This window comes from Clavispora lusitaniae (genome assembly GCF_014636115.1).
Source record: "Clavispora lusitaniae strain FDAARGOS_655 chromosome Unknown tig00000223_pilon, whole genome shotgun sequence".
NCBI classification, from domain to species: domain Eukaryota; kingdom Fungi; phylum Ascomycota; class Pichiomycetes; order Serinales; family Metschnikowiaceae; genus Clavispora; species Clavispora lusitaniae.
In genome coordinates this window covers 263,579-276,565 of record NW_027093981.1, presented here as the reverse complement: position 1 = coordinate 276,565, position 12,987 = coordinate 263,579, and the positions used below count along the sequence as shown (strand labels likewise).

Below are 12,987 nucleotides of genomic sequence, written 5' to 3'. Positions count from 1 at the left end.
ATGTTTGTTCCCGTCTGCTCAGTTCCCTTTTCTGATCTTTTCCCACGAGTTTCTCTTTTCACTTGTAGCATCGTCAAGCTTCTCGTCAGAAACTGTAGGCTCAACAAACCCGTTCTCCTTTCTGATTTTCTCCCAATGTGGAAGGTGCTTCTCCTCTGGCTCTGCCACAAATCCTCCAAAACCCCTCTTCTCGTGTGGAGGCGGAATGTAATGTACTTCATGTGCATCCTGAGTCATGGTTGATGGGTCTTTCAAGATGGACGAGGGATCTTTGCTCGACTTCCAGTAGTACAAGTAGTAGAAGGTGATTTGTGAAGGCAGCATATGCTGCCAGACGTCAAGCATGCGTTTCAGACTAGCAGATTCAGTTTCGGATCCAGATGAAGACGCCGCAGCAACGCGGAGCTTGTCCACCTGAGAATCAATTTGTGTTTTAGCATGGTAGAAGATCGATCCGAAGTAGACAGCAGTTCCAATTGCCACGGAGAGAAATGGGCGGTGGATGATTTTCCTCACGGGCATTTTGCGCCATGTCTCGCCTTGCACAGATGTTTTAGAGGTTGTGTATCGCCGATACATGGTGGGAGCGAAGAATGCAATCGAAGCGTCCAACATACCCCAGATGACAGAGGTGTTTCTCACTTTCTCAAGATCAGACGCCATGATTTGCCTGTCTTGCATGGTCAATTGATGGTCTGCTTTGTAGAACTCAAGAAACGGCTCCAACTGGGCCCGGGTCACTTGGCGCCCGTAGAAATTGATTTTGTCGTTTGGGTTTTCGGACATTGGGGAGAAAAACTATTCTTGGATAATCTTCATATAATGGATTGTATGGTGATAATGTATGATCGCGCACTTTATTGCTAATTGGTGTGAATGGCGGAGAACATAAAAATACTAAGAATATGAGAGTTCAGACAGGAAATAGACAAAAGTCTTCAGAAACTAAAAGAAAGAGAACTTATGGTGAATTACTGTCATATGTTTAAAGCATTTGAGAGACATCACAATTGTATAGATAATGTTAAGCTTGGCAATTAATCTGATTGTCTTCCAAGCAAATGGGTCAACTCGGTGTCATGATGTTTCTGAATTTTCGACATCAGCAATCCGGAGATGCTAGATGAACAAAGATCATGGAGATACCAATACTACTAAGAAACCATTGCGTTTACAAAAGATACCCATTCTTCAAATCCACATTGGTGATACATCTGTATATTAAACATCCACACTCATCCCCACTAGATCAACTTGTTGTCCAGTCTCAACTCCTCCTTCAACTTGGTCAATTGCGCAACAACCTCTTCGAACTTCACAGTAGCGTTCTTTCCCTGTTCCTCCTGGATGTCTCTGTTTCTGACATTGACACTGTGCTCGGCCTGCTCCTGTTCACCCACAATGAAAATGAAGTTGTACTTCAACATCTGGCCGTTTCTCACCTTCTTCTGCAAAGTGTTGCCCGAAAGATCGACATCGGCGTAAAACTTGTGCTTCTTGACCAACTCATCCTTCAATTGCTCTGCGTACTCAAAGTACTTGACACCAACAGGAACAACCAAGATTTGTCTAGGAGACAACCAGAATGGCCACTTTCCTTTGTAGTGCTCGGTCAAAATGGCAGTCATTCTCTCGACAGAACCCAAAATGGCTCTGTGGATCATCACAGGTCTGGCCATGGAGTTCTCCTTCAGGTTGGAGTCACGCTTGTACTCCAACTCAAACCGCTGTGGCATTTGGAAGTCCAATTGGATCGTAGCACATTGGAACCATCTTCTCAAAGCGTCAGAGATTTTGATGTCGATCTTAGGACCGTAGAAAGCACCATCTCCAGGGTTCAATTCCCACTTGCCTTCGCCCATGAACTTGTTCAAAGCATTCTCCAAGTTCTTCTCAGCTCCATTCCACGTTTCCAAGTCTCCGACATACTTTTCTGGACGCGTAGACAACTCCATCTTGAACTCAAAGCCAAAAGTACCGTACACCTTTTGCAAGAAGTCAAACACACCAGCGATTTCCTGTTCGATCTGGTCTTGCTCACAGAAAATATGAGCATCGTCCTGTTGGAAACGACGGACACGAGTCAAACCAGACAAAGCACCGGAAAACTCGTTTCTGTGCACGACACCAAAGTCGGCCACACGCCATGGCAATTCTCTGTACGATCTTTCTCTGCTCTTGAAAAGAACACAGTGGCCGGGACAGTTCATAGGTTTCAAGCCAAAAGTATCCTTCTCCACCTCAAACGAGAACATGTTTTCCTTGTAGTTGCCCCAGTGGCCTGAGATTTCCCACAATTTCGTGTTGTACATGTTTGGAGTGATGACTTCTTCATATCCTCTTTGTCTGTACTCTTCTCTCAACATATCGACCAAGGTGTTGTAGATTCTGGTACCGTGAGGCAACCAGAAAGCAGAACCTGGAGAAACTTCATTGAAATAGAACAATTCCTGCTCTTTACCAATCTTTCTGTGGTCTCTTTCGCTTGCTTCTTTCAAGAACTTCAAGTGTTCGTCCATCAACTTCTTGTCTGGGAAAGAAATACCGTAGACTCTTTGCAAGGAGTCGTTGTTAGAGTCACCCAAAAAGTACGACGAAGAGTTCTTCAAAACCTTGAATGCCTTGATTTTTCCCGTGTGCAAAATGTGTGGGCCTCTGCACAAATCGATCAAAGGACCACATCTGTAAACGGTGGTGGAGGTTCCATCTGGCACCTTCTCGCTGATGAACTTGACCTTGTACTTGTTGTACTCAAACATCTTCAACAACTCTTCCTTGGTCATTTCCAAACGCACAAACTTTTGCTTCTCCTTGATGATTTTGGTCGACACCTTCTCTATGGTACCGAAATCGTCTTGGGACACAACACCCTCACCATCGTTGATGGACATGTCGTAGAAGAATCCGTCTTCCGTTGGAGGACCGTAAGACAAGTGACATCCATAGTGGCATTCACAAGCTTCACCCAAAACGTGGGCAGAAGAGTGCCAGAACACGGCTTTTCCCTCTGGGTGCTCAAAGTCCAAGAACTCCAACACGGCGTCGCCCTCCAAAGGACGCTCCAAGTCCCACAATTCGCCGTCGACTTTGGAAATGACTTGTCTTTCGGCAAAAGACTTACCGATGCTAGAAGCAATATCCCAAGGGCTGGTCTCGTAGGCAGTGCCTTCCTTGACAGAGCCGTCCTTCAAGGTGATTTTGATGGCGTCTCTTGGCTTGGCGGCGATTTCGCTGTCGTACTTTGCCTTCAATTCATCGAAAATCTTGATTCTGTAGTCAAGAAACTCTGGCTGAGGGTCTAAGAGCAAGTTCTGCTGAGGGGCCTTTTTCTTTTCCTTCTTTGGAGCTTGGGGCTTGGCAGGAGCCTTTTCCTGCACCGAAAGCTTTTCAAGGTCTTTTTCAACTTCGGCCATTGCGTTGATGGAGTAGTTGGGAAAAAAATTTCTGCGCGCTGGCTTTATGATTCATGCGCATACTGTAGAACATTTCAGGAAGGATAAATAATGTAGCAGGTAACATGACTCGGAACAGGCATTGAAATTCTATATGATAGGCTGAAACCTGAATGGAATGAGCCTTTCGTAAATGAATATGGAAACTAGATTCTTGGTCTCGAATATGAGGAACATATTCGATCAAGATATGTAAACCATGTGTTACATCCAGCTCGATTATAATACGTGTAGCTTGTTCTTTCAGGTTACGATCTGAATTTCGTGGAAATGTTATCCAGCATAGATGATTCGATTATCTGTGACCATGGAATGCAGCTATAACAAACGAAAAACTTTATACATGTCTTTCACTAGACCGAAGAGGAAAGAACAATGATTCAATGGGTTAGATGTCTAGAATCACGGTCAGCCTCTACTGTAATATAAAAATAAATCAGATACTTGGCTTTCAAATGTTTCTGAAATGGCAATGGGCAGTGCATTCTTTACTGAAGTCGTTCTTGAGGCCCAAAATTAAAACTGGGTTGTAGTACAGCAATGACAAAAACTCTGGGGCCAAAGAAGCCGACATAAGAAGATAAATTACATTTCTAAACTTCTCTATGTTTTTGATTAAGCCGTGTCATTCACTCATGAATGTTTATACATGAAGCTTTGGGTATTTCAGCACCGTGAAATTTGGCTGGGACATGTTGGATCTGGTGGGACCTGTTGGATCTGCTGAGACCTGTTGGATCTGCTGGGACCTGTTGGACCTGTTGAGCCAGGATTTATACTCCAAATCCCATATCTACAAGAATTGACTTGAATATCTTGATAGAGAGTGGTTTCATAATTCCATGGTGCTTTGAAATCAAAACCGTATGTATTCTTGTGTTTTAATAAGCATCAATGGTGTTTGTGGGTTCCAATTCTCACTTTTGGGCTGTCCAAATCCTCGGCAATAAAATCAGCAGACTTTGCACCACTTGCTGCCAAAGAGTCTGAGCTTACAATGCCAAAGTTGGCCCTGATTTCTGGGTTGTACTTCAGCGAGTGGAGCCAAATTCGTCTCTCGACGGGCTCGCCGATTTATACCGGGATTTGCTCGGTAATTGCTCTTTTGTTTCTGAATTACTTCAGTACCTAGAAATGATTTGTCTAATCAAACTTTAGTGGTGGCCTTGATCCCAGAGGTGATGTCTTATTTGTTATATTACAACAGGGCCAAAGTTACTGTTACGTCACATCAAAGGTTATAGAAGTGGAGTTCTGTAAGGCTGCAGTTATCATCATCCAAGTCCTTGCTTCCACTTGTATGTTTCGCTAGTATGAGTACCCTGATGATAAAACAAAGCCTAATATCGGCCATAACGAAAGATGAACAAAGAATCGATAAGGTAGCAAAATCCAAGGTGGAGCCTTCGAAAGTTGCAAGCAAGACTTTCGAGCGCCCAAAGAAATGATCATACTATCAAATTGACTGTGCTAGCACACACATTAAATGCTTCGCTACACCAGGTAACACCATCGCCGGACATTCGTTTACTATGTACATGAACCTCTCAGAAGATTTTCGGGGCCAACGCCACGATCTTGTTATATTCCAACGCCTTCAACTCCTTCGCCACAACCGAAGAAACTCTGGTTCCCAAAGGATCGCCGTTCTTGTTGATCAACACACACGCATTATCGTCAAAACGGACCACAGACCCATCGGGTCTTCTGAAGGGCGCCTTTGTTCTCACCACTATAGCACGGCAGATGTCTCTTCTCTTGACTCTGTTGTTGGCGCTCTGGCCGGTGATTTCTGTGTTCATGGGTCTCGCCTGTTTGATGACCACGGTGATTTCGTCACCCACTTTGGCAAAGTTGCGAGGCCCGTGGCGGAGAACCTTGATACATTCGGCCACCTGAGCTCCCGAATTATCGATGACGTTGAGGAGAGTCTTCAAATAAATCATGGTTGGCTTTAAGAGAAGACATTTTTTTCTGTAAATGCGAGCGAGCACACCCGTACACCACACAGCTTGAGACTAGTAGATCTCGCGCATAGAAATTACAAACGAACTCAATCAAGACGTGAATAGGAAAAGCGGCAACGACGCTGGAATTACTTGAACTGACTCATAGGCTTCTGACTCAAAGGATTACCGCGTCTTATAAACCCAGCCAGTGTACGAGGTATTTTAGCGATTCTGACTTATAGCGACCGTTGAATACTAAGCTTAATCATTCTGTTTATCTGACGGCTGTTTCGATTATTTTATTCGAGTGATTTGACATCTGTTCAACTCTCCTGAGCTATTTTGCTATCGTTGAACCTTTATTCAAGTGTTTGGCAGCCGATAGACGTTACTAAAGGTGTAAACAGCCGTTGAAACGCACCGAGATAACCGAACATTCGAGGTCTCTCAATCATCTCGCTTGGAGTATCAAGAACTATCCTCCACCAACCCGTAGCTCTCTACAATAGACTGAACAAAATGCTAAACGCAATCCGCCGGCCTCAACAGACACGCATACTGGTTTCTGGGCTTCGGCAGCTCCACATTACAAATTGGCACGAGTCCGACGTTATAGTTGATCGCAAGTCACGATTCCAGGCCCGCCACACCGAACTCAAAGATCCGGCTCTTGTTCCAGAGATCATCAGTCTTTTCCTCGCGCAGCATCGCAGTATTGCCAAAAACGCTTCTCACCCACACATTTACGCCTGGCGCACAGGCGACGAAGTGGAAGAAACAGGGCCAAAAAAGAAAGTCACCAAGCGGTTTGTCAATATCCAGCAGGGCTTTTCAGACAACGGAGAAAAAGGTGCAGGCAGCCGACTTCTCGAACAGTTGGCCCTGCAGAATGTCATCAACAAATTGGTCATTGTGACCCGATGGTACGGCGGGAACCCGATCGGCTCGCTGCGTTTCCGCCACATTTCCAGCTGCAGCTTCAACAGCCTTCGAAAGGTCGACGGAAACACCCACAAGTAATGATATGGCATCACGTGACCAAATTTTGACTCATAAGGTGCCCATGTACCGGCTGAAATTTCATCTCCACATTTCTTAGCCGCAAATGTTCGCTAGACAGCTTAGATTGGTGCGAGTCGCTGCTCGTCCTCTCACTTTGCCCCGGATATGTGTTGCAAGCCGTTTTTACTCGGCAAAGTCCGTGCCTCTCACAGCCGAGACTTACCGTGAAAAAGTGGAGCGGAACCCAAACTTCAAGGCTTTGGAGCTGGCCGATGTGGACTTCTTTCGGTCTATTTTGAAGGACGACAACTACGTCATCACCAATGAGCAAGATCTTGATTTCTACAACGAGGACTGGATGAGAAAATACAAGGGCCAATCCAAATTAGTCTTGAAGCCTAAAACCACCGAGCAAGTGGCACAAATCTTGAAGTATTGTAATGAAAAGAAGCTTGCTGTGGTGCCCCAGGGAGGAAATACCGGATTGGTCGGAGGATCGAACCCCATCTTCGATGAGATCATCATTTCTGTGGCCAACTTGAACAAAATTCGGTCTTTCGATAATGTCAGCGGAATTTTCAAGTGTGATGCCGGTGTGATTTTAGAAAATGCAGACAACTACTTGGCCGAGCAAGGCTACATTTTCCCCCTTGATTTGGGTGCAAAAGGTTCGTGCCATGTTGGAGGAGTGTGTGCTACAAATGCCGGTGGTCTTAGATTATTGAGATACGGCTCTTTACACGGCTCTGTTTTGGGCTTGGAGGCTGTTCTCCCAGATGGAACCATCTACAGCTCTATGGATGCTTTGAGAAAGGACAACACTGGTTACGACTTGAAGCAATTGTTTATTGGATCCGAAGGAACATTGGGCATCATCACTGGTGTTTCCATTTTATGTCCTGCTCGCCCTACTGCCACTAATGTGGCTTTCTTGGCTGTTTCTTCTTATGAGGCAGTGCAGAAGGTTTTTGTTGGTGCTCGCAGAGAATTGTCGGAGATTCTCTCTGCTTTTGAGTTTATGGACGGCAAATCGCAGATTTTGACTGGAAAGTATTTGAAGGCAGACCATCCCATCGAGAGTGGTGAGTATCCATTTTACGTTTTGATCGAGACCAGTGGCTCCAACAGGGACCACGACATGGAAAAAATCGAAACATTTTTGGGAAATGCCATGGAAGAAGGCTTGGTGGATGATGGTATCATTGCACAAGATGAAACTCAGTTGCGTAACTTATGGAACTGGAGAGAATGCATCCCCGAAGCTTCAACGATGGCCGGCGGTGTTTACAAGTATGATGTCTCTATTCCATTGGCCGATTTGTATGCGTTGGTGGAAGCTGCGAGCGAAAAATTGCATAAAGCTGGAATGGTGGACTTTGAATCCGATTCTAAGCCAGTGGTTGAGGCCATTGGTTACGGCCATATCGGTGATGGAAACTTGCACTTGAATGTGTGTGTTCGTGAGTATAACAAAGAAATTGAAAAGGTGTTGGAGCCTTTTGTGTACGAGTGGATTCAGGAGAAAAAGGGTTCCATCTCCGCAGAACACGGCTTGGGTTTCCAGAAGAAGAACTACATTGGCTACTCAAAGAGTGATGTGGAGATTCGCATGATTAAGGACATCAAGGGACATTACGATCCCCAGGGCATAATGAACCCATACAAGTATGTCTAATTTAGATTCTATAATCGATTGTCTATTCTTTTTCTTTTCCTTTTTGGACAGCCACAGTCTTTGGAATCATTGAGGCTAGTGCAAGACATAACTTGTTTCGTTGTAAATAGAGTATTCACTTGAAACTCCGGGACACTTAATTGTAGTGCATGGGTCTGTGTTTACTCTGTAACTTGCTATTTGAGTTCAATTCTTTTACATCAAACATCTAAGTTGAGAAGCAGTTTCCCCGCATTTGGAGAACTAACAGAGTCCAATAGCTCTGCGATTTTCTTTCCAAATCAAACCAAATAAAAACAACAAAAAACGCAATTCTCAGTGCTGTGTATGCAATGTGTAACAAGTGAATTCTTGAGCTGTACTGCAGATTCACGCAGATTGCATATCCATCAACATTAAATCATACGCTATGCGTGATATGCAATTGTATCTAGATTGTTGTTGCAGCAACTTGACTGCATCATGCTACTGTTGAGAAGCATAAGCCTGTAAACAGTTCTTATAAGGTTTAATGCACATAAATCTGGGTGTGTAGTTGCGTTCATGCGTATGCATGTAGGGTTGACGCATATTAGGAGTGCCAATCACAGGCGGTAATTGAAGGCACTTTTCCTTATGCATTGCCTTGCACTACGTTCAATGTCCTGGAACACGGAAAAAAAGAACGTCAAGTGACTCTCTTCGAGAAGTTTCAAGTTGCGAACTTTTGTCCTTTACCCGATTCGAACATAATTGGAAATGTGATACATCGTTATGTCCGCACCATATTATTATACCTATCAGCACCCTTACTTATAGAGCAGACGCTCGAAATGTGGCTGTACATATGCAAGCAAAGGCAGCTAAATCTAACATCCATAACCATGTAACATCGCGAAGAGTTTACCACTTTGCAAAATTTTCATCTCAGGCGATTCTCCAAGCTATTGTTCACTCGGGATATGCAAGTTGTAGACGCCGCTCGTTCAATCCATGCGGTTTTTTTTTTTTTTTTGCTCTTATGCAACAATCCAAATAAGTAAGATGGATATGAAAGTGCCGCTCAGGTTTACGAACCATCCCCCGCTCGATTAAAAAAGTCAAAAAAAGAAAAAATATTGGATTCCGTTCGCGAAATGCGCCTACGGAATTGTTTAAAGGTTTTCCTTTTTCTATGTGTTGCAGATATTGCTTATGTAATTTCCCGGGCGTCCTTTGGAGAACCACGAACGCCAAAACGTTTGGAATCGAATTAGAGGGAGACATGCATGCACGGTAAATTGTGCGAGTACACCGACAGACGCATATCGCTGCATAATCAACGCATGCAAGGACGTCAAGGCGCTACCAGCCAACCGACACCCAAACGACATTTTCTAATTTCTCTCGTATGGTTTCACGAATTGTACGCTGCGCATGATTACTGTTCGATGGCCAAAACATGACAGCAGTAATGCGACTGAGTCTGTAGATGATGCCAAGAATGCTCCATGCTCTAAATTATGCCGGCGTTTAGATCATCGTGGCTTGCTTTTCCACGGATCTCGCAAAGACGCCCCGAAAAGATCTTGACTGAGGTTGTTAATAAATACCTCCATGTAAAAACCAGAAAATCACTAGGGCTGCTCATGTGAGTTGCATGCCTTTTCCTTGGCTCCACTTTTTTTTTTCGGAGATTTCGCCTACTTTCTCCATTACTCAGCTTCATACTGAGGTCTTGGCATCTCGTAACCCGCTGTTGTGCGCCCATAGGAGATTCCGCCCAAACGAGAAACAGGCTTCAACTTTGCAATGTCGATCTGGTTTTTCTGCTCGTTGAGAACGTCTTCTCTCACATGAAAGCGCACACCTTCCACGATACATAACACGCCGGTGGATTTTCCGGGGTCAACCCGGGACTTCCACTCGTGTGAATGGAGCAATTTGGCTTCCACACTGAAGGCTGATTCGGCAACATGTGGCGGACGCACCAAATCCGATTCCAATGGCGTCAAGCCGCTCAATTCCCATTCATCCACGTCCGCAGGCGAATTGATGGAGCAGTAGTTAGCTGCCTCCACAAACCATTCGCTGATGATGTTGATGGTCAACTCTTGGGTCTCCAAGATATTGCGGCACGTGTCCTTGGGTTTGTCCAAGGGCCCAGAAAATCCCAAGGTGAAAATGGGCGGATCGGGATTGACCACGTTGAAAAAGGAAAACGGCGCCAAGTTGCGCTTTCCGTCCTTGTCCACCGTAGAAACAAACCCAATTGGCCGCGGCACAACACCGGAAATCAATGTTTTGTAGTTGTCAATCACCAGTCTTCCTTCGCCATACGGGTCGATGGCGATTTTTTTGTGGTTTTTCCAATCGGAGTCGTTTGCCCCAGACCCAGGGACCCATTGTGGGTCTGGGCGTTTTGTTAGACCCCAAGATTGGGCAGCATCAAAGTCGGGCCTGTCTTTTTCGGCCTCGGCAATTGGCGGGTGTCGTGGTGTTTGTGGCATAATTTGGAAGATTGTGGAGTGGGGGAGCTTATGGCATGTAGGTCACGTGCCGCACAAGAATAAAAGCAAGAGATTGCTTGTTTAATCGGTTCCTTAATTCTTCTTTTGCTTCTTTTGCCCTTTGTTTTGCTTTTCTTCTTGCTTCTCTCTTTTCGTGTCTTTGTATGACTGGACGGATCTCGAAGTAGCAATGTTTCTATAAGAAAGCGGACTGCAGGAACCTTATCAGCTGTCAAGTCTGGATCAATGAACGCTTGATCAAGTAATGTGCAGTGTATTTGGTTGTTGCTGTGTCTGTCGGTTACTTATCTTTAGCATGTCTTCATTTGTTGTTCATGTTGATGGAATAGCAAACTGACACATCAGGGCTCTCTGTTATGATTGTATGGGTAAACTATAGGTATTAATATGAGAGCAGATAATGTTCTTTCTTATCTGTTGCATTGCGTAGTGTGAAAGATTCGGTCTTTGCTATTCCAGATTGATTTGAATTGCAACTGTTCGACAGAAAGTCAGGTCCTTCAGACAGAATCAAGAACAAGCAGGTTTGAAGCGAAACTTGAAGTTGAGAGAAGAGTATAATAGCATATTCAGATGTAAAGAGAGGGATAGACTTAAGGCGTTTAATACCTCAGACATTGTTGTTGTCATGCATTCTGTAGACCTTTATCTTAGTATTGATGTCATGTTGGTTCAGATGCATTAAAGTTGGAGCTAATGAAGACGTCTAATTATAGTTGTAAGAGGTCATACTGCAGCCGTCTAATTATCATTGTAACCGATCCTCAACTGTTCAATAGGATCATTTTAGACAGTTCTCATGTAATATGAGGAATGATACGCACATACTTAATAGTAAATTACGAGAACCAGCTCTGACATATAACGCCCCATACATTGTTGCAATATGAATCAGTACTGTTCCCGTCAACATATACGCCGATCCAAGAGGGGCATATAAGTAGTCAAACGCCAATTTTACCAGTAATCCAGCTTGGGGCAGGAGAGAAGCAAGGGCTGGATCACGTGCGAATAGATCAATAAGGCATTACAAAGACAACAAGTCTTCTCAATAATTGTATTTTCTGAGCCCCATTCTTATTTCTAACGGTTTTTAATTTCATTTCCTTTCCTGCCGGCCTTCTCTTTTTGTTCTTCGAGGCGGAAATCACGGGAACAAGTCGCACACCGAATTCGCTCTGCGCATATCCACACCGTTTCTTGCTGCGTCATTTTCCCCACCCATCCCATTTTCCTAGACATCTACCATGGTCAAAAAAGTTCTTCTTATCAACGGGCCCAACTTGAACTTGCTCGGAACAAGAGAGCCCGAGAAATACGGCACCACCACCCTAAAAGACATCGAGATGGAAGCCCACCAGCAAGTGGCCAAGCACCAAGACGCAGAGTTGTTCACCTACCAGAACAACACAGAGGGGTTCATCATCGACCGCATCCAGGAAGCAAAGCAGCAAGGTGTCGGTTTCATCATCATCAACGCCGGCGCCTACACACATACCTCGGTTGGAATCCGAGATGCCTTGTTGGGCACGGCCATTCCGTTCATCGAGGTGCACATCACCAATGTCCACCAGAGAGAGCCCTTTAGACACCACCTGTACCTTCTGGACAAGGCCATTGCTGTCATTGCCGGTTTGGGCGTCTACGGGTACACTGCTGCCATCGAATATGCATTGAACTACTGATGAGTCATATTGTCGAGTCACACGAGTCACGCGATGTGCCGAGCGGAATAGAGCAGGCCTAACTAGACTTTTCGGGAGCGCCAAAGGTGCGACTAGGCCAAAGTTTTGTCGTTTTTTTTTTTATTATTTTCCTTGTCCTTTATGTTGCAATTTGTGGGGACAGAGAAAAGCTGTTCTGGTATACGGGCCGGTGACAGCTCTTGTGTGCACTCTGGCATTTGGCGAACAAGTAGTCGCGCTATCAATCAAATACACTTACGATATGACTATCTGTATTTTTAGAGTACTTACGAAACAGCTTTCTGTATTTTTAGATTAGCGCTCTCATTCTTGCGGTCGGATAATGTTATTGAACTGAATGCTATTCGAGATTTCAAGCTCCACGGCATTCAGATGTTACTCCGCCAGTATGGAGTTTCAGCCAATTCGGAGTCGCTTTGTTCCTTTCTTCCCTTGAAACTATCCCAGTGCTTTATTTTCAAAGGTATGTTGTTGCGATCAGCTACTTATCAGGCTTGAACCAGCACGATTTCGGACGACTCAGCTACTCTGACTGTAGACAAGGATTATGTTATCTTCTATGTATCTGGGAAAAATTGTCATTACCATTGACGTACCCATAGATCAAGTTTCATTGCCATTGACGTACCCATAAAATCGGTTTTCGTTGACCTTATTGAAACTTCATTCTTGGGAAAAAGAAACGTACACCTTGGGGTATCAAACTCACCTATC

The 12,987-nt window shown here is 44.6% G+C and overlaps 7 protein-coding genes across 7 annotated transcripts; 3 read left to right on the top strand and 4 right to left on the bottom strand. All coding sequences in view use genetic code 12, as the record gives it.

Annotated features, from left to right (window-relative positions):
- Nucleotides 1-18: 18 nt before the first annotated feature.
- Nucleotides 19-786, bottom strand: FOB63_004479 (PUP1 family protein; the record flags this gene model as incomplete). The annotated part of the gene is made up of 1 exon (XM_002614271.1): nucleotides 19-786. The coding sequence occupies one exon, from the start codon at nucleotides 784-786 to the stop codon at nucleotides 19-21; it is 768 nt and encodes a 255-aa protein (XP_002614317.1).
- Nucleotides 787-1,244: 458 nt separating this feature from the next.
- THS1 (threonine--tRNA ligase) lies at nucleotides 1,245-3,413 on the bottom strand (the record flags this gene model as incomplete). Its single annotated transcript, XM_002614272.2, has 1 exon — nucleotides 1,245-3,413. One exon carries the CDS (start codon nucleotides 3,411-3,413, stop codon nucleotides 1,245-1,247), a length of 2,169 nt encoding a protein of 722 aa, XP_002614318.2.
- A 1,586-nt stretch (nucleotides 3,414-4,999) lies between these two features.
- MRPL38 (mitochondrial 54S ribosomal protein uL14m) lies at nucleotides 5,000-5,398 on the bottom strand (the record flags this gene model as incomplete). The annotated part of the gene is made up of 1 exon (XM_002614273.1): nucleotides 5,000-5,398. The coding sequence occupies one exon, from the start codon at nucleotides 5,396-5,398 to the stop codon at nucleotides 5,000-5,002; it is 399 nt and encodes a 132-aa protein (XP_002614319.1).
- Nucleotides 5,399-5,920: 522 nt separating this feature from the next.
- FOB63_004476 (YigZ family protein) lies at nucleotides 5,921-6,421 on the top strand (the record flags this gene model as incomplete). The annotated part of the gene is made up of 1 exon (XM_002614274.1): nucleotides 5,921-6,421. The coding sequence occupies one exon, from the start codon at nucleotides 5,921-5,923 to the stop codon at nucleotides 6,419-6,421; it is 501 nt and encodes a 166-aa protein (XP_002614320.1).
- Nucleotides 6,422-6,506: 85 nt separating this feature from the next.
- Nucleotides 6,507-8,078, top strand: AIP2 (D-lactate dehydrogenase; the record flags this gene model as incomplete). The annotated part of the gene is made up of 1 exon (XM_002614275.2): nucleotides 6,507-8,078. The coding sequence occupies one exon, from the start codon at nucleotides 6,507-6,509 to the stop codon at nucleotides 8,076-8,078; it is 1,572 nt and encodes a 523-aa protein (XP_002614321.2).
- Nucleotides 8,079-9,751: 1,673 nt separating this feature from the next.
- Nucleotides 9,752-10,546, bottom strand: FOB63_004474 (uncharacterized protein; the record flags this gene model as incomplete). The annotated part of the gene is made up of 1 exon (XM_002614276.1): nucleotides 9,752-10,546. The coding sequence occupies one exon, from the start codon at nucleotides 10,544-10,546 to the stop codon at nucleotides 9,752-9,754; it is 795 nt and encodes a 264-aa protein (XP_002614322.1).
- Nucleotides 10,547-11,814: 1,268 nt separating this feature from the next.
- Nucleotides 11,815-12,252, top strand: DQD1 (Dqd1p; the record flags this gene model as incomplete). Its single annotated transcript, XM_002614277.1, has 1 exon — nucleotides 11,815-12,252. One exon carries the CDS (start codon nucleotides 11,815-11,817, stop codon nucleotides 12,250-12,252), a length of 438 nt encoding a protein of 145 aa, XP_002614323.1.
- Between the last annotated feature and the right edge of the window lie 735 nt (nucleotides 12,253-12,987).